At 46.8% G+C, this 23,091-nt stretch overlaps 1 protein-coding gene across 3 annotated transcripts in view; it reads left to right on the forward strand.

Moving 5' to 3' along the window:
- The window catches only part of LOC137434999 (tumor necrosis factor-inducible gene 6 protein), a 72,002-nt gene extending 53,944 nt beyond the window's left edge, over positions 1 to 18,058 (forward strand). For all 3 annotated transcript variants that reach the window (XM_068128327.2, XM_068128319.2, XM_068128337.2), the window contains 2 exons: positions 1,146 to 1,186; positions 17,709 to 18,058. In XM_068128327.2, coding sequence (XP_067984428.2) covers positions 1,146 to 1,186; positions 17,709 to 17,809 — 142 coding nt within the window. In that variant the 3' untranslated portion in view covers positions 17,810 to 18,058. The remainder of the gene's footprint in view (positions 1 to 1,145; positions 1,187 to 17,708) is intronic.
- Positions 18,059 to 23,091: the final 5,033 nt, after the last annotated feature.

The raw sequence follows: 23,091 nt of genomic DNA on the forward strand, positions 1-23,091 counted from the left end.
GGTGGTTCACTACTTATGGTATGAAGTCGCATAATGACTTGTATATAACCGAAAGGTTTTCAGAGTCATACGTGTATGCAGGTCTCACTGCATTGCCCTGATGAAGCCCCAACAAGGGCGAAACCAGGTCGGTAACTCTGAGTTTTGTATGCACTTATGACAGTATCTGAACTAAGATCTAAATTACGCACTGTAGGATGGCTCTTCTGGAGCTTGGCAGGCAAATCGCACGTGTACGTGACGATGACGTCACAGTGTGCGCTCATTAGGCTGGATAACTTAAATTATACATACTAGGGCATGCCCGTACTATATATATATCTAAAATTATATCCCCCCCCTCTATTTACATGAAATGGTTTGGTCCAAAGCGAACGGCCTGCAAGTACGGTGACAATCCCCCCCCTCTATTTACATGAAATGGTTTGGTCCAAAGCGAACGGCTTGCGAGTACGGTGACAATCCCCCCCCTCTATTTACATGAAATGGTTTGGTCCAAAGCGAACGGCTTGCGAGTACGGTGACAATCCCCCCCCCTCTATTTACATGCAATGGTTTGGTCCAAAGCGAACGGCTTGCGGAGTTTGGTAAAGAAATCGCCATAGCTCGGTAACTACTTGTCCGATTAATATGAAACGTTGAAAAGGCACATCCTCGGGTCCCCAGCAATATACCTGGCAAGTTTCAAGTATATCGGACCCGTGGTTGTCGAGAAACAGCGGTCACAGACAAACACACAGACACACACACAGACACACAGAGATTACTGGAATTATAGATAGATATATATATATATATATATATATATATATATATATATATATATATATATATATATATATGTATATATATATATACATATATATATATATATGTATATATATATATACATATATATATATATATATATATGTGTGTATGTGTGCTTTAAAAGCAGACAATGAAGAAATCACAAGTTATGCACATGAAGGTGAAATGATGATATAAAAATAATGTTCCTCATACTATCTATATTGATGGAAATCAAACAATACTTTATTTCACATTTGTAATCATTTAGTTTTTTTTCTTTTGAACGGTCTATTAATTATTTGCTTATAATGTAAATTTCCCTGTATTTTTAATCACAATGATCATTTCGACAGGTTCTGCTCAGATGAGAAGCCTCCAAATATCATCAGTACGGGTGAGGACACTGGCAAACATTTAATCTGAAAGTTAGTGATGTGATTTCAGTGAATTTCATCTTGTGTTCTCCAAACATGTCAATTGCATGCAGTGCGATATCTCATTGATCGGGAGCTTGTTCCATATTTTATCAATGGCAAAGTAGTACATAAAACACTTAAATATCGCGGAGGTTACGTACATTCCTGGAAAATCCGTGATAGTTAAAACAAAGCCTCAATGGGAAAAGGGAGGTTAGGCTCCCGTGTTCATAAAAAGTATTATTTTGGTCCAGTATCATGGCAAACAAGACCGAAAGTCTAACATCGGCGTAGGCGAGCTTGTTTGATACTTTAACTGAAGAGGATAGTATGACCTGGGTGGAGATACCAGATAGCAAATAATGTAAGTATTTAAAAAAATTCGCATTGAGAAATGGGTTTATTCTATGTTTTGAGTCAACAATGAACCAACCACACTTCAATCTAGAAACTTTGCAATTTTGACAAAGGAATTGCAGTGTTATGATTATATGAACCACCTTTAGAGGCTATTTTTCCCCACAGAGCAGGGATTGGCCTTTTTTGGGCACCGTGGTCCCCTTTTTGAATTCCCCACAGAGCAGGGATTGGCCTTTTTTGGGCACCGTGGTCCCCTTTTTGAAGCAATGTTTTATGGCCGGATGCCCTTCCTGCCACCAACCCTGTTAGTCGCCTCTTGCGACACACAGGGAATTACCAGTGAACTGGTACTCAATTTTCCGACCTCGGAAGGATAACAGGTGGAGTCAACCCCCCTGGCGTTAATTCAGCGATCGACCAGGATTCGAACCCAGGATCCTAGGATTCCAAGCCGGCACCCTAACTGCTAAGCCAACACCAGGCTGATATAATGATCATAGGTATTACAAAAAATCTGAAACAATTACAGATACATTCAAAGTACACCGCCCCCATGCCAAGTAATTAAATATCCTCCAGTGCGGCATTGCAGGGGCGCCTCTGGCACCTGGCAATACCGCCGTGCAGCTCATATAGACTGTATTTGAAGGGAGAGGTGCACAATATTTGATTGATTAATTGCATAATTAACCCTTTGAGTACGGATGACGTCCAGTGCCGCAACCCGCGAAAAAGTTTTGTGTACAGATGACGTTACTACACGCCATCGACTTTATTGATTAAGAAAGACTAGAAAGGTGCGGTGTACAACAACCAGAGTGAAAACTGAGTACTCCTTTTCAGCGTGCGTCATTGCCGAGCCCCCGTCGGTGCCCGGCAATGACGTTATGCAGCGCCTGGAGGTGGCATAGGAAAGGAGCGGTGTACAAAATCTGTTCTTCATGCCTGGGCTAAAGACAGTGGGTTGGGGGAAACAGCAGACTAAGGAAAGAGCGGACAAAGATGAATCGATAAAGGACATAATTGAATCTGAAATCATGAGAAATGAAATAAAGTGCAGTTGGACACAGGAATGGACAAGATTAACTAGTTTGTAGTACTCATGGTAGTTTGAAAAGAAAGGGTATTTCTGGTTCAAAATAGAAAAGGTGTTCCAAAAATGGGAAAATAAAAAAATGGAGTCAAGATCGACATGCAAATGGGCAGAAAATCTTCTCTGCGGGGAAAAATGGCCTCTAAAGGCGGTTCTTCTTTTCTTCTATGATCATTATATCATTTTATCTATGTAATATCTATGATCATCAAAATATAATATGATCATTATTATGCGCATTAACAGATTCCTATCAATGAAAGCCTCATCTTTGCTTTCCCAGTGGAGGTTGGAGTGCTCCAAAGGTAGTGTGTGTTTTGGGCTCAGCAACGTTCAACATATTACTGTATGTTGTTAGCAACCTCTCTGATGCTCTGGAAAACACTCTTACCTTTGCAGACAACTCCAAATGATGTCGTACAGGACCCACATATCATTGTCAGGCAGACAGCAGAGGCGTCACTCTCTGCTAATGTCGAATGAATTAGATCCTGATCTGATCAAATGGAACGTGTCTTTCAATCATGGCAAATCTTACATTTTCTCCCCATCGCTCCAGAGGGATCTTCAAATTAACCCATTTTTTATTTCCACAGTCGGCTACTTCAAGAGGTTCAGTCTTTTGAATTATAGGCCTCAACACCAGCCATGGCCATTGGCCTCAACACTGACCATATAACAAAGGTAGCCTCCAGAGACAGCTGCAGAATAGGTATCCTCCATCATCCCTAGTTGTTCCTTGTGTTACGGATTCGTAACTTCCATTGTTGTGGTTTTCACCCACTTGACATATTTCTGATATTATGTACTATTATTATTCTCAAAAGGTTTATTATTCACGAACAGTTATCCAAAGTTAAAAAGGCTAACTTTAAATGATACCGGAAACCGAACCGGAAGACGAAGGAGAGAAGAGGAAGAGGCGTGGTGAGCAAAGTCGGAGAAGACGCGTGGCGTCGAGGCTCCGTAGCGAGCGTGGTCTACCAACAGTCGCGAGGGAATTTTGAGTTCATTGAAAGGACATCCGGCGATAGGAATTATCGCTGGAATTGAGGAATCTGCGGAGCCAGGTTTGAGCGCTGAGATTTCGACGAATCCTCGCCTAGTCGCATCGACTCGAGTAAGAGCCGTCGGCCATTTTGAACCTCGCGCTTCGGACACCTACAAAGGTTTTGCTTTGCCAGCTTTACCCAACATCCTACCGTCTGTCGGGGATGTGTGTGTGCGACCACTTCGTCTCCAATTACGTTACGGTTTGCTGAGTGAGCGGTGAAGGTGCTCCTCTGGAGGGCGCCTTTGTACAGTTTCGGCGGGGCGATCGCCATTGTCAACTGTACGCGATTCGGGTCTCGACGGGAGAGCGAGATTCAGGCTTCGACTGGATATCGTTCTAGCGACCGCTGGAGTGAATCACCTTCGCCTTGGAAAAGGTTACAGAGACATTGAGGAGTGTCCTTTTCACTCGCTGGGAGCGCAGTGAGTTATATGACTTTAGTGATGGTACCATCCTAAGCGATAAGGTATATAGAGTGCACTATTAATTGCCATTTGTTGTACCGTTATTCTTGTGTGTGATTGTTAATACAATATCTGTCCATCTATAAATCATTGGTGTGGTTTCACTCTTGATTTCTAACACAGAGATTAACATATTTTTCTGCCGGGGCTCCTCTCGGGGTTCGGAGGTTTACCGAGACCAGGGGATCGGTGAGGAACCCGTAACAGAAATTGGGGGCTCGTCCAATTGACTCGTGGGCTTGAAATTGGGTCTTCGTCTGGGATATATATTCCCTAAAAACATCCATTTGGGATTGATCCAGATTGAAATTGGGGGTTTGTACTGTGGAAAAATTGGGGGCTCGGCTTTGCTGATTAAATTCCCTAAATCTCGGACGGTGGATTAAATTCCTTAAATTTCGTCCGGGAAAGAATTCCCAAGCATTCCCAAATTTTCCAATTTTGGAATATTTCCCAACATTCCCACATTAAAAAAAAAAAAAAAATATATATTTTAAATTTCTTGTGTGAAGGTTAACAGGTGCTAACGGATAGTCACCATGGAGTTTGACGCAGAGAAGTTTGCAGCGACCCCTAGTGAGGCACAGTTCCGAGCGTTACTAAAATCGGAACTCTTGATATTGGCCAAACATTTTAGCTTGGAGGTCCAAGCTAAAATGAAGAAAACAGAGATGCAGACAGTGGTGATCGAATCTATGGTGGAACTAGGAAGATGGAAAGAGGGAGCCTTGGATTGGTTACCAGAAGAACAAGAAAATGTGGAGCTCCAAAAAATGGAGATGCAATTGCAGAGCCAGGAAAGGTTAAAAGCAAAGGAAAGAGAACTCCAGGAAAGGTTAGAAGAGAAAAAAACAGAGGAAAGGAGAGCTGCAAGAGAACTCGAAGAAAGGTTAGAAGAGAAAAAAACAGAGGAAAGGAGAGCTGCAAGAGAGCTCGAGGAAAGGTTAGAAGACAAAAAAGCAGAGGAAAGAAAAGCCGAAAGGGAGTTAAGGGAACGGGACTCGGCGCTTCAGCAGGAAATTAAACTCAAGGAGCTGGATTTAATGAAAGAATGGGGAGAGGTACTGTTGTGGAAAACCAATCAGGTCCACACAACTTTAGTCCAACTTGTGGTTTAATTCCATTTAGATCATGACATCATCCTGTAATGCAGGAAATGCAATAAGTATACGATGTGGCATCACATGGGACCATTCATCTATCTATAATTCCAGCAATCTCTGTGTGTATGTCTGTGTGTCTGTGTGTCTGTGTGTCTGTGTGTCTGTGTGTTTGTCTGTGACCGCTGTTTCTCGACAACCACGGGTCCGATATACTTGAAACTTGCCAGGTATATTGCTGGGGACCCGAGGATGTGCCTTTTCAAGGTTTGTAATTAATCGGACAAGTACCTACCGAGCTATGTCCAAAAAACGCTTCAACCAATCAGAGAGCAGCGAGCTATCACGTGTGCCGAACCGTTAATGCAATGCAAGCGTTAATGCGTTAATGCAAGGCTTTTCTTTTTTTCCCTCTTCTCTTTCTACTTTTCCTTGCGATTAAATTGCAAACAGCCAAAATACGTTGGCGCTAATTGAATAATTGGCCATTAACACTAAAATAATCGTAACTGCGATATGCCAACTTCCGGACAGTGCAGCCTTCCATGTTGTTGTTGTTTGCAGCAGCTGTTTGCAGCAAGGCAAGGCTTTTCTTTTTTTCCCTCTTCTCTTTCTACTTTTCCTTGCGATTAAATTGCAAAAAGCCAAAATACGTTGGCGATAATTGAATAAATGGGCATTAATAGATAGATAGATAGATATGCGATATGCGAACTTCCGGACAGTGTGCGCGTTACGAGCTGACCGCCATTACGGTACGTAATTCGATTTCTTATGCGCATTATTTCTCCCAATTCAGTCAGAGCGAAGGGCGGAAGCGAAGAGCGTTGTTATTTTTTGTTTACGGGCGTACGGGCGGGGTAGAGCGTACGGGTAGCGTTTTTTTTTTTTTTTGGCAAGGAACGGGCACCCACGTACGGGCAATGCCCTAGTAACATTCAATGCAAGCAAGCTGGATATTCTATGCTGGCGTACCGTTAGCGAGTCTACCAGATGTAACGTGTCACAGGAGAAGTCTCGGAGCACCGTCCGCAGCAGCGGGTCTTATAGTCACGCCCCTAGCGGTGTCAACGAGCAGCGAGCATCACCCCGGGTTCAGTACGAATACGATTTCACTACATTCTCCCCCCCGTCAGATTTATACGGCGGTGCGGCTAGAAGCGAGCGAGCGTCAGCACGAACAGGGTGCGGAACATCAGTCGACCCAACCGTATCGGGCCGGGCGGCGAATTTCTCTGCCAGCACGCGTCCGAAATTCCCCGGGTACGGCATCACGTATCCCTGTGTCCCCGGCGTCGGAGGCGCCATCAGGGTCGGGTGACGAAGGGGGTAACTCCAAGTCGTCGGGCCCAGGTAGACCCGGCGAGGGGAGAGTCGGTAGACTTTCGGCGATGGGAGCGTCGGGAGAGGCCATAGTCTCATAGATGGGTTCGGTCGGTCCGTCCGATTCCCTACTCAGGTCGGCGACCCCGCATGGGGCAAGGTGACGGACGGAGACAGTAGTCTCACGGCCATCAGTCGTCATCACACGAGCATGCTCAGGATTAGCCTGGAGAATCTGCACTTTGTCCACTAGGGGGTCGTACTTGCTCGCGCGAACCGCCCGTTTAAGGTAGGCCGGCCCGGGCCCAGCGAGCCAACTGGGCAAAGACCGTATACACCCCGTGCTCCTGGGGTGGTGGAAAAGTCGCTCGTGGGGAGTTTGGTTGGTTGCCGTACACAGGAGAGCCCTGATCGAGTTCAATGCCGCAGGTAGCGACCAAGCCCATTTATCGAGGCCCCGGCCGAGGGTCCGGAGGTTGAGCATGACGGCCCTCCAGATAATCCCGTTGAAGCATTCGATCTGCCCATTAGCCTGGGGTCTGTACGGCGTGGTGTAACTAGAAGCAATGTTATTTTGGAGCAGATAGCCGCGCACCTCCTGAGACAAGAAGACCGCACCCCGGTCGGTATGGACATAGGCCGGGTACCCGAACATTGAGAACAAGTTCTGTAAGCATCGCATCACCGTGGCAGCAGTCATGTCCGCGCACGTATAAGCAAAGGGGAATCGCGAGTACTCATCGACGATAGTGAGCAGATAGCGAGAGCCGCTCGACACCGGCAATGGGCCCTTGAAATCCATCGCCAAGCGTTCCCACGGTCGCGTAGCCTTAACCAGAGTCCCCATGGGAGGGTTATAGAAACGCGGTTTGATTTCCGCGCAGATAGCGCAGTCGCGACAGATACGGCGGATATCGTCAATCGAGTATGGGAGATTGCCACGCCGCACAAAATGAGCGAAACGCGTTACGCCGGGATGGCCCGCAGTGGCATGCAGCACCCATAGGCCCTCCAAAGAGGTGATACCCGCGCATGTAGCCGGTCGTGATAAGGCATCGGCGGCCCGGTTATCCTTCCCCGGGCGATATTTGATGGTGTAACAGAAGTCGGCGAGTTCGATACGCCAGCGAGTGATTTTCTCATTCTTAATGCGCTGGGCGTGTAAGGTGTCGTACATGAACGCAACGCTTTGCTGGTCCGTGATGATTTGGAAGCACCGCCCGAGTAAGTACGGGCGCCATCGCCGAATAGACTCGACGATCGCATACGCTTCCTTTTCGACGGACGAGTGTCTCCGCTCAGCGGTGGTAAGAGTCCGTGAAAAGAAAGCCACGGGACGCCCCCCTTGGGAGAGGGTCGCCGCGATGGCCTGATCCGAGGCGTCACTTTCGAGGACGAAAGAGCCGCTCTCGTCGATGGTCGCTACGGCGGCTCGGGCGATGTCGGTCTTAAGACCTTCAAAGGCCGTCAACGTGGCCGAACTCAGGGGAAAGGTGTCGCAGGCCACAAGGGGGCGAAGTTTCGCGGAGAAACTTTGCACCCATTTGGAGTAATGGGCGAACAGCCCAAGGGCGCGCTTCAGGGACGCCCGATCGCAGGGAGGGGCCATGTCGAGCAAAGGTCGCAGACGCTCCTTATCCGGAGAGACAGAGCCATGGGTCACGGTGTACCCCAGAAGATCTATCGTGCGTAGGGAGTATTGGCACTTATCCTCGTTCATAGTTAAGTGATACCTCTGCGCGACCTCAAGGAAGCGCTTCAGATTAGCATCATGGTGCCCTTGGTCATATCCACAAACCGTAAGATTATCGAGGTAGACGAAAACATCGGTTAAGTGCTCCCGCGCAATGAGGTCATCCATGGCCCTCTGGAAACAAGCGACCCCGTTCGTTACCCCAAAAGGCAATCGCGTAAATTGGTACAACCGCTGCCCCGACTCAAAAGCGGTATAGATACGATCCGCCCTAGAGATAGGGATCTGGTGGTACGCACTACGGAGATCGAGAGTGCTATAGACCGAATACTGGGACACCTGTTGCACCAGCGCGTCCATCCCCGGAAGGGGGTAGGCATCCAGCTGTGTAAAGCGGTTAATCGTTTGGGAATAGTCGATTACCATGCGTCTGCGGTGGGCCTCGCTGCGCACCACCAAGACCTGGGCGCGCCACGGCGACCTGCTAGGTTATATGATGCCGTCTTTCAAGAGCTGAGCCGTTTCGTCCGCAATGAATTGCATGTCTGCGCGAGAGTAGCGCCGTGATTTCACCGCGACAGGGGTACAGTCGGAGGTCAGATTGGGGAACAGCGAAAGCGGCTGGATGTCCATTTGCGCTAGGGCGCACACCGCAAGCGTGTCGTCCGCCCCCACAACAAGCGTGTCAGGCCCACCAAACTCCATTACCAGACATCCATGCAGCTTAAGAAAATCGTGTCCTAATAGAATATCAGCACATAAAGCGGGTAAAACCATAAGGTGTACATCAGGAAAAACCCGTCCCTTTAGCACGAGTTTCAATCGGCATTCCCCCTTCGTGCTGAGTCGAAGCCCCTGGGAAGCCATGAAGATCCGTCTCGTAGACCTCCAGATCCGCCACCCATGCCTGAGCACAAGTCGCTGGTCGATAAAACTATCCGTAGACCCTGTATCCACCAAGACCCGAACACAATGGCCTTCGACCATGAGGGGAATAAGGGCTTGAGCCAGGCCAGACGAAGCTGCTGGGAGTGGGACTGAACCCCCCGAATGGGTCGGACAAGCCTCGCGGGTGGATCCTATGCCAGCAGCAGTTTTGCGGTCGTGGCCGGAGTATGCGTTGTCCATGGGGAATCCATTAATGCCATCAGAGGGCTTTCCCAAGCATTCCGGTGTTTCGCGATTCAAAATCTGACAATTCTGACGGGAAAAGGCCTCCGTAGTATTTGAAAACGCCTTTTGACACTTTTGGCAGGAAAAGGCCTCCGTAGTATTCGAAATCGCCTTTTCCGGGGTGAGGGCCACCGTTAGCTCGTGGACGACATGAGGAGAACGTTCCGCTGGGGCTTGGCGAGGCTTCAAAGCCCCTTGCGTGGCCCGGAGTTTGGTCAAGGACACGTACTTCGTGCCCGATTGAGGATGAGACTGTGGTGGCTGTCCGGTGACGCCCGCCAAGGACATCTGAGCGCCCAGGGGCCCGCAGAGAGGGGCCCTCCCCTTCGAAGACGGGTAAGGCGCCGGGTTTCGGGCTCGGCTCGCAGGCTCCGCAATGAGCCCATTCAAGGTCGCCGCGACCGCGCGATTCAATGAGCCGCGAGCCGCGTGCCGTTTTCCTGCACACTTTCGCGTAATGTCCCTTTTGCGAGTACAAATGGCATATAGCGTCTCGTGCCGGACACACGGGCCGGGCATGGCGTGGCCCCCCACAGAAAAAGCATGCGGCCCCGCGTAAGGCCTTGGGTCTGGCCGTAGCGGCAGCCGTCAGGACTGGGTCTTCCTCCGGAGCATCCTGGAGTTCCGCGAGCAGGTCCGCGTCCTCGGCGGTAGCACTCTCCGGCCGGGCGTGTAGTGTAGTGCCCGCCAAGAGGCGCGTGCGATCATAGGTGTTCGATTGCATCCGCGCTTCGGTGTATACTTTCCCTTGCTCGAGTGCCGTAGCGAAGGTCAGGTCGGTCTTCTCTAGGAGCTTGAGCCGTAGTTCCTGGGAGGAGACCCCTGCAATGAAGGCATCTAAAAGAAGATCATCCTGAGCCTGCGCGGGAGTCTGTGGCTCCTTGATGCTGTCCAGCAAGAGCTGCCGGAGCTCCTGGGCATAGTGGTCCATCGCCTCGTTGGGTTGCTGACGTCGCGTTAGCAGCAAATATCGTGCATACACCGGGCTTTTTTCCTTTATGTACAACCGTTTGAGCTCCGCGATCGAGAGGTCATACGTCGCGAATTGAGCGATGGAATTGTACACCTTGTAGTCGATTTTTGAATGAAGCGTTGCTAGCTTCGCGGCAGCCATCGGCGCGGTCTCAGGCTCCTCGAAATGATTCTCCAATGTTCTGAGCCAGTGCTTCAGTTGCAAGCCACCATCCGGGGCTTGCGGGTCAGCGCAGAATACGGCAACCGCCAGCGTCTTGTTGCCAGCCATGTCGGTAGATATAAATGGAATTAAGTGTTGTGGAAAACCAATCAGGTCCACACAACTTTAGTCCAACTTGTGGTTTAATTCCATTTAGATCATGACATCATCCTGTAATGCAGGAAATGCAATAAGTATACGATGTGGCATCACATGGGACCATTCATAACATTCAATGCAAGCAAGCTGGATATTCTATGCTGGCGTACCGTTAGCGAGTCTACCAGATGTAACGTGTCACAGGAGAAGTCTCGGAGCACCGTCCGCAGCAGCGGGTCTTATAGTCACGCCCCTAGCGGTGTCAACGAGCAGCGAGCATCACCCCGGGTTCAGTACGAATACGATTTCACTACAGGTACCATCCATGCTGACTGGTTCGACACCTAGTCAGAACACCTGGGATGTTGGCAGACATGTTAGGCTGGTTCCACTCTTCAATGAAAAGGAGGTAGCCAAGTTTTTTTCACACTTTGAGAAAGTGGCTCAAATGCTAAAATGGCTGGAGGAGTCCTGGACCATGTTAGTGCAAAGTGTTCTGGTGGGTAAAGCTCAAGATATTTATTCGGTGTTACCGATTGAGCAATGTGCAGATTATGAGATAGTGAAGAGAACCATTCTCAAAGCCTATGAATTGGTCCCTGAAGCTTACCGGAAAAATTCCAGAATGCCAGGAAGAGGGAGACTGAGACCCATGTGGAGTTTGCCAGAATGAAAGAAACCATGTTTGATCGGTGGTGTGATTCAAAAGGGGTCGGGAAAGACTTCGAACTATTGCGACAATTGATCCTGGTGGAGTAATTCCAACAGTGTGTCCATGAGGACATTAACGTACATCTGGAGGAAAGGAAAGTACCAAAGTTGTATGAGGCAGCAACCATGGCAGATGACCATGCCTTAACACACAGGATGAGGTTCCATAAACCTAACTTCCCGCCTAGAGTTCGCACGGAGCGTTATGATACATCCGGTGCGGAGAATGAAGATTCAGGGGGGCGGTCTAGAGATGACTATGAGGACAGATCGGATACCGCGACTCTTAGGGATCAGAGGTCTACAGTTCCACGACGGACTTATCCTCCGGGGGGGCTCGAGGTAGACCACAAGGTTCTCCTCCGGGCCTACTTGCGCTTTTTGCCATAAAGCTGGACACTTGATGTCCCACTGTTATGCTCTGGAAAAGGAAAATCAGGAGCGGAGTTCGACTAGTACAACTCCGAATGCAATGGCAAAGGTGAGAAATAGCCCTCAAAAGGGTTACCAACCATTTATTTCAGAGGGGTTTGTGTCACTGGATGGAGACTCGACTAACCCGAGACCTGTTAGGGTATTGAGGGACACAGGAGCACATCAATCTTTAATGCTTGAAGGCATTTTGCCATTGTCAGAGGAGACGGCAACTGGTGATAGTGTTCGTTTACAGGGGATTGGTGGCTGTGTTAGAGCTCCACTTCATGTCATCCATTTGGAGTCTGATTTGGTGTCAGGACCGGTCACCGTAGGTTTACAAGCCACTCTTCCTGTCGAGGGAGTATCTTTTGTTATCGGGAATGATTTGGCCGGTGGTAAAGTTTCTGGTAACCCGATGTTTGTTGAAAAGCCTAGTAGGAAGTGCCCTGAAGAGAAGAGGAAGTACCCTGAAACTAAGTGTCAGCACACGCAAGTCAGGGATGGAGGCAATATTGGCAAGCTCTTTGTAGGGGGACTGAACTTCAAAACAAAGGAAGATGTTCTGGAGTCTGCCTTCAGCAAATATGGACTGCTTTTGGAAGTGCTGCTGATAAAAGACAGGGAGACACAAAAGTCAAGAGGGTTTGGCTTTGTCATGTTTGAAAACTCAAAGGACGCCAGAGATGCAGAAAAGGATCTGAATAGCAAGGAGTTGGAGGGTCGGACCATAACAGTAGGGAAGGCATTTCATAGGTGTCGAGGGGGCTACAGAGGAGGACAACGGAGTAGTAGTTTTGGTGGTGGCCGCAATCAATATTATTATGGAGGCTCCCAGAGTTACGGCAGCTCCCGGAGGAAGGATTATCAGAGTAGTGGCCGCGAAGGAGACCGCTATTCATGTGACTACAGTGACAAGCGGTCCAACCGTGATTATTATGAAGGTTCGGAAGAGTTGAAGCACTGAATGCTGCGGAGCAGCCGAGCCAAGATTCCTACATGGATTAACCGTGAACGCCACGTTCCTAAAGGCGTCCATGTAGTGAACTTTCCTACATGGATTAACCGTGAACTCCACGTTCCTAAAGGCATCCATGTAGTGAACTTTCCTACACGGATTAACCGTGAACTCCACGTTCCTAAAGGTGTCCATGTAGTGAATACTTCCAGGCCTCCCCACCCAACCACCATGGAACCTGGCTCTCAGCTCGGCCTCCTGGAAAAAGTGCTGTAAATTTGCTTGACTTTGGATTTTTGATCACCACCCCTTAACCTTCATTCAAAAGAAACTAAAAGTAAAAATTAGAGGGTGCTGAGATGGAGTTTGGCTTTGCAGGGGTTCAACGGGGAAATTGAACATGTAAAGGGCAGGGACAATGTCGTTGTTTGACGCTTTGTCCAGAGGGAATTAACTTTGGAAAGCTCTGTGGGTTGTGTGAAAGTTTGTTGCTTTATTTTGGGGGAAATATTGATTAATTATTGTTGCTCACAGGAATTGAGGATTTGGGTTGTGAGTTTACTTTTGTTTGTTTAAAGAGTTTATCTGCAAAGAAAGTTTCGCTGTGTTCAAACTTTCTTTCTTGAGGGGGGGGGGGGGGGGGGGGGAAGTGTTACGGATTCATAACTTCCATTGTTGTGGTTTTCACCCCACTTGGCATATTTCTGATATTATGTACTATTATTATTCTCAAAAGGTTTATTATTCACGAACAGTTATCCAAAGTTAAAAAGGCTAACTTTAAATGATACCGGAAACCGAACCGGAAGACGAAGAAGAGAAGAGGAAGAGGCGTGGCGAGCAAAGTCGGAGAAGACGCGTGACGTCGAGGCTCCGTAGCGAGCATGGTCTACCGACAGTCGCGAGGGAATTTTGAGTTCCTTGAAAGGACATCCGGCGATAGGAATTATCGCTGGAATTGAGGAATCTGCGGAGCCAGGTTTGGGCGCTGAGATTTAGACGAATCCTCGCCTAGTCGCATCAACTCGAGTAAGAGCCATCGGCCATTTTGAACCTCGCGCTTCGGACACCTACAAAGGTTTTGCTTCGCCAGCTTTACCCCAACATCCTACCGTCTGTCGGGGATGTGTGTGTGCGACCGCTTCGTCTCCAATTACGTTGCGGTTTGCTGAGTGAGCGGTGAAGGTGTTCCTCTGGAGGGCGCCTTTGTACAGTTTCGGTGGGGCGATCGCCATTGTCAACTGTACGCGATTCGGGTCTCGACTGGAGAGCCAGATTCGGGCTTCGACTGGATATCGTTCTGGCGACCGCTGGAGCGAATCACCTTCGCCTTGGAAAAGGTTACAGAGACATTGAGGAGTGTCCTTTTCACTCGCTGGGAGCGCAGTGAGTTATATGACTTTTGTGATGGTACCATCCTAAGCGATAAGGTATATAGAGTGCACTATTAATTGCCATTTGTTGTACCGTTATTCTTGTGTGTGATTGTTAATACAATATCTGTCCATTTATAATCATTGGTGTGGTTTCACTCTTGATTTCTAACACAGCGAATAACATATTTTTCTGCCGGGGCTCCTCTCGGGGTTCGGAGGTTTACCGAGACCAGGGGATCGGTGAGGAACCCGTAGCACTTGAAAAATCAGAACTATTGACGGCCTATAATGCCATTGTCCATAGCTAAATGGACTATGACTGTACCCGATCTGCTGGCGACTTCCCATACCCACCCTCTCCTGGATCTGTAGAATCAAATTCTCTCAACATCATTGGCATCTCTTACAATGAAGCCGAAGCACAAGGCATCTCTTACAATGAAGCCGAAGCACAAGAACTGTTGCTGTCACATCACAGACATATTAGTTGCTTCTTTTTTTTTTTTTTTACCTTCCCTCTTCTGGTCTCACTCCCTATGTTCTCTCAGCCATCCAAACTCCACCATCACCGCTAGCATTTACAAATGGTACGTGTTCTTTCAGTAGCCCCCTCCAGGTTAAACTCACAAAATTCAAGCTTGGTGCACCCCCTCAACTCTTTCATTCCTTTCTCCCATTTGGGGAATCACCTCCCTGAGGTTTTTCAATTTCACTTTTAGTTCGAGCATTAAACTGGACAATGGACATGCTTTACCATCTGTCACCATTACCATCCATCATGTCTCATGATAGATTCCATCACCTTAGTTATGATGAGGAGAAGGCTGACCGCTCTGTTGTGAAGCTGGTCCAATGTGGAAGTCTAGCGGTTATGTCCCACCTTTTCAAGATGAAGACATGAGGCCATTTTAGGAAGAGCTGTAGAAGTTTGAGGAAAAAGGAGTGTATAAGGCCAACTCTCAAAATCCAGAATCACTGCTCACCTCCACTTATTTGTTCCTATTTTCTCTCGCCTGTGAGAACATGTGGAACTTCCCCAGTCTATTCAATCTCATCCTTCCCTCTAGTGCTTCAAGACAGCTGCTGAACACCATCTCAGGTGCACCCCCATCTATACCCATGATCTTTTCTACCCTTGTTAACCCTCCCCATGCCCTCTTATTTCCATGTTTCCCAGTTATTGTGTTGCTCCCCACACCTGCACTTTCAGTTTTTATGGCGTAGCCCGTAGGGCAATGCCGTCTGGAACAGCGTTTGTCTGTCCGTCCAGTGTATGTATGTATGTAAGTCCCTCACAAACGTCCACCAATCAGAGCTGAGGATCTGGTCACATGACGGGGGGACAGCAGAGCCTTCACTCAGCAGATCCAAGCCCGGCTACACCGTTGTTAGACTATCGGTCTTGTTTCATTCCATTTCAGCTTCTTCCCCAGTTTTCCATTCCACTCCTGTGACTGCGAGTTTGCACCTGTGTGCAGCTTGTTCACCCCTATGTCCTCCTTCCCCCTCCACTTGCTCTTTCTCATGTTCTTTTTTTTCCTGGTGCTCTTCTAGTTTGTCCCTCTATCCTGATGTTGGTGTGTTCCTCCCACCCATATTTCTACTGTTCTTTTTGTTCTTCTTGTTCTTCTATGTGTTACGGATTCGTCACTGCCGTTGTTGTGGTTTTCATCCACTGTAAACATTTTTGATTGCATGTACTATTATTGTTTTCAAAAGGTTTATTGTTTATGAGCTGTTTTCAAAAGGTGAAAAAGTTATGACCTAGCTCGCCTTCGCGCTGTTGAAACCAAAGCATTCAGAATCATTGGAATCTCCCGCGATGAAGCTAACTCCAAGGGCCTCTCACTCACTCACCGCAGGCAGGTTGGTGGTCTTTCCGTCTTCTACCGACTCCTCTCTGGCCTTGCCCCCCCAGCTCTCTCTGGGCTCTGTCCCGCAAATATTCCTACAGGTCGCACAAGATCTGCCTGCAACCCTCTTTTAGTTAAACTGCCAAAATCAAGACTCTCTGCTCACCTTCACTCCTTCATTCCTCTTTTCTCCCGCCTCTGGAACAAACTCCCTCACTCTCTTCAATCCCACTCCACCCGCCAGGTCTTTAAAACAGCTGTTCACCACCATCTCTTATCTTCCCCCATCCAAAACCTTGATCTTTTCTACCCCCGCTAATTTCACCCCAATTCCACTTTTTGAAATACCAACTTCTGTCCTGGAAGTCCTTGGTGTCCTTGTGCTTTATACTTCCCCCTCCCCCCCCCCCCCCTTCCCATGCCTCCTTCCCCCGGGCCCTCTCCCTTCCACACATCTCCCTGCTCTCGGATGTTGTGTTTGTGTGCTTCCCCTTTTCTCCCCATCTTGTCTTCCGCTCCCTCTTTTTGTGTATTTTGTTTGTCTGGTCGATTTGTTTGTGAAGTAAATGTTAGCTCTTTCACGAGCCTCGATTCAGTATACAAAAAAGTTAGAGTTGAAAGAAACAGGAAACCGGATCGGGAACCGGACGACAAAGAAGAGGAGAAAAAGAAGGCAGAGCGAGTGGAGTCGGACAAGAAGCATAGTTGCTTGGCGGTCTGGAGTGAACATTGGCGAGCAAGAGTCACGAGTGAACTTTGGGTTTCCCAGGAAAGGGATTCCTGCGACAGAGTTGTTATCGCTGTGACAGATTAACCTGCGTGTCAGGTTTTGCGATTGATTCCAAAGAGAATCATCGAAGGGCCGATACGTCTCGAGAACGGGCCGTCGGCCATTTTGACTCACGTGCTTTGCGCGTCGAGCAAGGTTTCTTTGCTTCGTCAGCCATTTTCACTGCTTACAGACGTATCTGGTGTGTGTGTGTGCAACGTGGCTTTTTAAGATTAATTTGCGATTCGCCGACTGTGAGCCGTGGAACGTCCATGCCCGAGGGTGTGATTTCCCCGTCGCCTGGAGGGCGCCTTTGGATTTCCCAGTCGCCTTGGCACAGCTTTGGCAGCAGGACTGTAACTGCCAACCCAACGGGATTCTGGTCTCGATTGGACATCGTTCTGACGATCGCTGGAGTGGATCGACTTTGGCTTGAAGCCGGAATCAACTTTGGCTTGAAGCCGGGAATTAGAGACATTGGGAATCTTCTTCTTTTCGCTCACTTGGAACACAGTGAGTTATATTGTACGAACCTGATGGTACCATCATATGAAATATATATTGGTTGTACAATTGATTCCTATTGTTGTTGTACTGTTATTCTTGTGTGATCTTAATACAATACTGGTTTGTTTGTAACAATTGGTGTGGCTTCACCATTGATCTTTGACATACAGAATAACACATTTTTCTGCCGTGACTCCTCTCGGGGCTCGGAGGTACACCGTGACCAGGGGGTCGGGGAGGAGCACGTAGCATATGTCCTGGTCCATTCTGTGTTCTAATTTCTCTATGAGCGGTAAACAAAAATAAAGACGAGTGTAGCTTCATTGTAATTGCAAATGTGTTATTAAAGTAACATCAGTCTGTTTTGTCTGGTGTGCAGGAAATGTGTTGACTGTAACATTCCATTCAGATGCATCACGGACTGCCAGAGGGTTCATAGCTCACTACAAGGCTGTGAATTCCACCCTGGTGAATGACTAAACAACCAGGAACAACCTGGAGCAGAGTCAGGAACAACCAGGAACAACCAGGAGCAGAGTCAGGAACAACCAGAAACAACCAGGAGCAGAGTCAGTAACAACCAGGAACAACCAGGGGCAGAGTCAGGAAAAACCAGGAACAACCAGGAGCAACCAGGAGCAGAGTTTGTACTACATTGGGAAGAATGAAAATTGATTTTGTACAAAATTCATTTGTAATTCCGAAATTAAAATGATTTACATACTCGTATTAGTGGGTGATTTCATTTCTGATCTTTGTGTTTATTATTCAAGTTTATTTGAGAAAACAGTTGTTGCTGATGCAAAATATGGGTTGTTCGAGGATCATGCAAAAGTAGCAATTTGCTGCTGCATGAAGAAGCATTCACAGTAATTATAATCAGTGTCTGAAACTGAACTGCTCGCAATACTCATGTCATGACTGCTAAATTGAGTTCCTGTTTCACGACACCTGATTGTCGGCAACATTTCTTTTGTTTTTGAAGTTTTTCAAGCGAGACATTCAAAACCACCTTGGGTCTTGATGGTTGATGGTGTGTGTGTCGTCGCTTTCGACGAATCTCTTCCCTTCATTGGTATGCTCATCAACCATTGTGCATTGCGTGATGGCTGGAGAGGTAAACATGGGTGGTGAACAGATGAATTGGTGCCAATGAAGGGGGTAAACCTGCACAGAGAAGCGATTAATGTGATAGAGGTGTGTGCTATGCCTCTCCCACTCTCCATTCCTCTGAGCATCGTTGGCTGCAGAGGCAGTAAATGCAACGTGAAGTCTGATGCACATGCAGTCGTGGCCAAAAATATTGGCACCCTTGCACTTTTTTCAAATAACTCACGATTTTCTCGAAAAATAAGTTGAAATTCACAAAAGTATTTGGTCTCCACAATTCTTTATTTCACTGTTGATATTACAGAACCTTTGTTTTTGATTCAGAACTTAATATCTCCTTTTAAATCAGAAAATAAAAAGAAATGGCATTCACAAAATTATTGACACCTATGGACAAAATAACTGCAGTCAAGCGCTTCCTATAGCCATGAATGAGCTTCCTACACCTCTCTACTGGCCGTTTGGCCCACTCTTCTGGTGCAAACTGCTCCAGTTCTCCCAGATTTGAAGGGTGTCTTCTCCCAACTGCTGTTTTCAGATCTCCCCACAGGTGTTCAATGGGATTTATATCTGGATTCATTGCTGGTCACTTCAGAACAGTCCAGCATTTTGTCTTGAACCATTCCTGGGTGCTTTTTGAAGTGTGTTTGGGGTCATTATCCTGCTGCAAGACCCATGACCTTTGACGGAGACCCATCTTTCTGACACTGGGTTGAATATTGCACTCCAAAATGCCTTGTTAATCTCCTGATTTCATGATGGCGTGCACTCATTCAAGGCACCCAGTGCCAGAGGCAGCACAGCAACCCCAAAACATCACTGAACCTCCTCCATGTTTCACTGTAGGGAAGGTGTTATTTTATTTAAAGGCTTCATTTTGTTTTCTGTAAACATAGTGATGATGTGCTTTACCAAAAAGCTCTAATTTGGTCTCATCTGCCCACATGACATTCTCCCAGAAGGATTTTGGCTTGTTACCCTGCGCTCACGAAGCGAAAAGCGGGGCTAAGCAATCGGCTGCGTATGTGTGCCGTATGTGTGCCATGTGCCTGTACGTGTTCCGTGTCTGCATTTTAAAAATTCATTTTCTTGGTAACCGTTGCTCCGATTGACATGAAACTTTACCGTAGGAGCGCCTCTGCCTGTATATTTTTTTGCTGATAATTACGACGGAATAGGTCACGTGGTACGGATGCCATCTTGGAAAAACGTTACACCTCTATATCTCCCAAACTGCTTAATGGAAAAATATTGAAACATGGCTCATTGTCCAGTACATCCCATGGGGAATAAGATATGTTAATGATGATGTCACAGGTGCCTCCATTATGACGTCATAATTCAACAAGTATACGCTTGATCTGATCAGTATGAAAAAAAAATTCCTCTGCAACTGTTAGTCCGATGAACACGAAATTTTCAGAATATGAGCGGCTCCTCCTGTAGAATTGTTCTAATGATCATTATGACATCATTGGTCATGTGGTACAGGCGCCATCTTAGAAAAATCGAAAAAGGTTGCACCTCTATCTCCGAAACCACTCCATGGAAAAAATTGAAACGTGGCTCATTGTCAAATACTCCCCATGGGGAATAAGATATGTTGATGATGGTGTCATCGGTGCCTTCATTATGATGTCATAATCTGACAAGTACAACGCTTGATCTCATCAGTATGAAAAAAATATATTCCTCTGCAACTGTTAGTCCGATGGATACAAAATGTTCAGAATATGAGCAGCTCCTCCTGTAGAAGTTTTTAAAAATAATTATGACGTCATAGGTCAGGTGGTACAGGCGCAGTCTTGGAAAAATCGAAAAAGGTTGCACCTTTATATCTCCGAAACCGCTCCACGGAATAAATTTAAACATGGCTCATTGTCAAGTACTCCCCTTGGGGAAAAGGAGTTGTCAACGATGATGTCATTGGTGCCATAATTATGAAATATAAATTCATGATGTCATCTCTCACATCGTCTGACAGCCATATTGGATCAAAGGAAAAAAACCGTTCAAAAACAGAAAAGTTGGCTTGCACCAAGTTGACTGCGCAAGGTAAGTATTCTTTGAATACTATCTAGTTCAGGTGTGTTTTTGGTCTCTCTCTCAACAGTGGGATCCTCCTGGGTCCCCTACCGGCTACCACAGAACCCCCTTTAATTGAGTTCACGACGGATGGTGCAAGTTGAAATTGTCGTACTTTGTGTCTGAAGGTCAGTTTAAATCTGTTTAGCAGTTGATCGACATGCTTTCTCCACCATTCGAAAAATCCTTCGCTGCATTCTTCGATCAAGTTTTCTCTTGCGGCCACGTCCAGGGAGGTTGGCTACAGTGCCATGGGCCTTAAACTTCTTGATAACATTGTGTACGGTGGACGCAGGAACATCAAGGTATCTGGAGATGGACTTGCAGCCTTGAGATTGTCCATGCTTGGCTACAATCTTGTGTCTGACCTCCTCAGACAATTCTCGAGTTTTCTTTCTTTTCTCCATGCTCATTGTGGTACACACAGTGACACAAAACAGCAGAATGACTCCTTTTCTCAATTCAAACTGGTTGAATAAGTGATTTTTATATTGCAGGCACCTGCAACTCTCACCACAGGTGAGTTCAATTCCAAAGTAAAGGAGAATCACCTGCTTGAAACTGATTATTTCTAACAACTTCTAAAAGGTGCCAATAATATTGTCCAGGCCATTTTAGGATTTCTTTGTGGAATAAGCTAATATTTAGTAATTTTTTTCAGCCTTTTTTGTTTTGTTCCGCTGCAAACCAAAGAAATAAATTTGTGGATACTAAAATATTTTCTTATTTCAACAATTTTCTGGAAGAAATGGTGCATTATTTTAAAAAAAATTGCAAGGGTACCAATATTTTGGCCACGACTGTAGGTGCAGCAGACTGGCCAGATCGTCGGTATGATGACTGCTGCTCTTGATGTGTGGACACAGCTGTCTGCAGATGCTGCGCAGTAATGCCTAAATTTGTGCCACCACTGACTTTCATGGGCACATTTATCCACGATGTAACACTGCCCAGGCTGACCTACAGGTGCGGTTTGATATCCGAGTGTCCTCATAGCCTTAGCCAAAAGTGGCTTCCCCACAAGGCAGTGGAGTTCCGTTACCCTGGACAAGGGGTCCATACCAGGTCCTGTCAGCCAGAGCCATCAGAGCCCGGGACTCGCATAGGGCAGGGACGTCTCTCCCTGAGGTAGCTGAAAAACAGCTACCCTACAACCCAACTTGATGGTCACAGTGGAGTAAATAACAAAAGTGTATCTTGTCGAGTTTTTCTGGTGAGGTGATTGCAAGTCATGTTGAAAAGTGAAACATATGAGAGGCGTGAATGCTTTTATTTCACTTGATGTGCACAATAGTCCAACGCAGGCCAGTGTTTGTCATTAATACTTCCACCACCGAAGATGGACGGCGGTTATGCTCACACCCCTTTCTGTATGTCTGTTTGTGAGCAAGATATCTCAAAATATTATGAACGGATTCGGACGAAACTCGGTGGACAAGTTGCGTGTGTGACAAGGACAAATTGGTTCCATTTTGATGAAGATCCTCATTCGGATAGGAGAATATTCAATTCTTCAAGTGATTCTTCAACATTGAGTGTTCGGGCCAAAAGCAATATACTGTATAGCACAATATCTCAAAAAATTACGGACGGATTCGGACGAAACTTGGTGAACAGGTTGGGTGTGTGACAAGGACAAATTGGTTCGATTTTGGTGAAGATCTGCATCCGGATCTGCCCTATCAATGGGACACAAAAGGCAAACTGTTCAGCCTGGCGTTGGTATGCGCACTCTACCGAGTGCCATTCTCGTTAATATATATGAGGGCGGTCCCATAATTTTCCAGCCTGACTATCAAGAAAGAGTCAGAACCCATTGAAACTTGATCGATATGTAATACAGGTGTATTGATGAATAATGACAAATTATTACCTTCGCAAAAGCGGAAGGTTATGTTTTGATCGCTGTGTATTTATTTGTATGTCTGTGTGTGTGTGTGTATGTTATTCGCATAACTCAAAAAGTATTCAACCGAATTGCATGAAATTTGGTGGGATGATTGGTTATTATACGGGACACATTTGATTAGATTTTGGGAGCAATCGGGTCAAAGGTCAAGGTCAAGGTCACGAAAAGGTCAAAACTGTTCACTGTTCTGTTCCCTACACTCCCATGCCAAGTACAGAACAGTAGCTGCGGCGAAGGTATGCGCTCTACCGAGTGCCCGTTCTAGTTGAATCTGTCTTTATTTTATTTCTCACATAGTGACTGAGTTTCCATGGGACCTCTGCCAGTTTTATGAAATGTAACTCGTCGAATATCGAGTGGTGAGAAAATATTTTAAACTCAATACCCAAGGAAATCCATGCTTATAGGTATGAACATTAGGTTAAATTTTTTTGGGTTTTTTTGGTATACAAGATCGAGGCTCGTGTAAGAGCTAACACATTGAACATGAAAACATGCGCAGACACATAAAACATGCAATGAAGGGAGTGGGAGACAAGATCGGGAGAGAGGGAGAAGCACACAAGTATAACATTTGAGAGCAGGGACATCGGGAGATCTGTGGGAGGGAGAGGGCTTGGGGGGAGGAGGCGTGGGAAGGGAGGTGGGGAGGGGGGGG

This window comes from Myxine glutinosa, chromosome 1, assembly GCF_964187855.1.
Source record: "Myxine glutinosa chromosome 1, kmMyxGlut1.1, whole genome shotgun sequence".
Classification (NCBI taxonomy): domain Eukaryota; kingdom Metazoa; phylum Chordata; class Myxini; order Myxiniformes; family Myxinidae; genus Myxine; species Myxine glutinosa.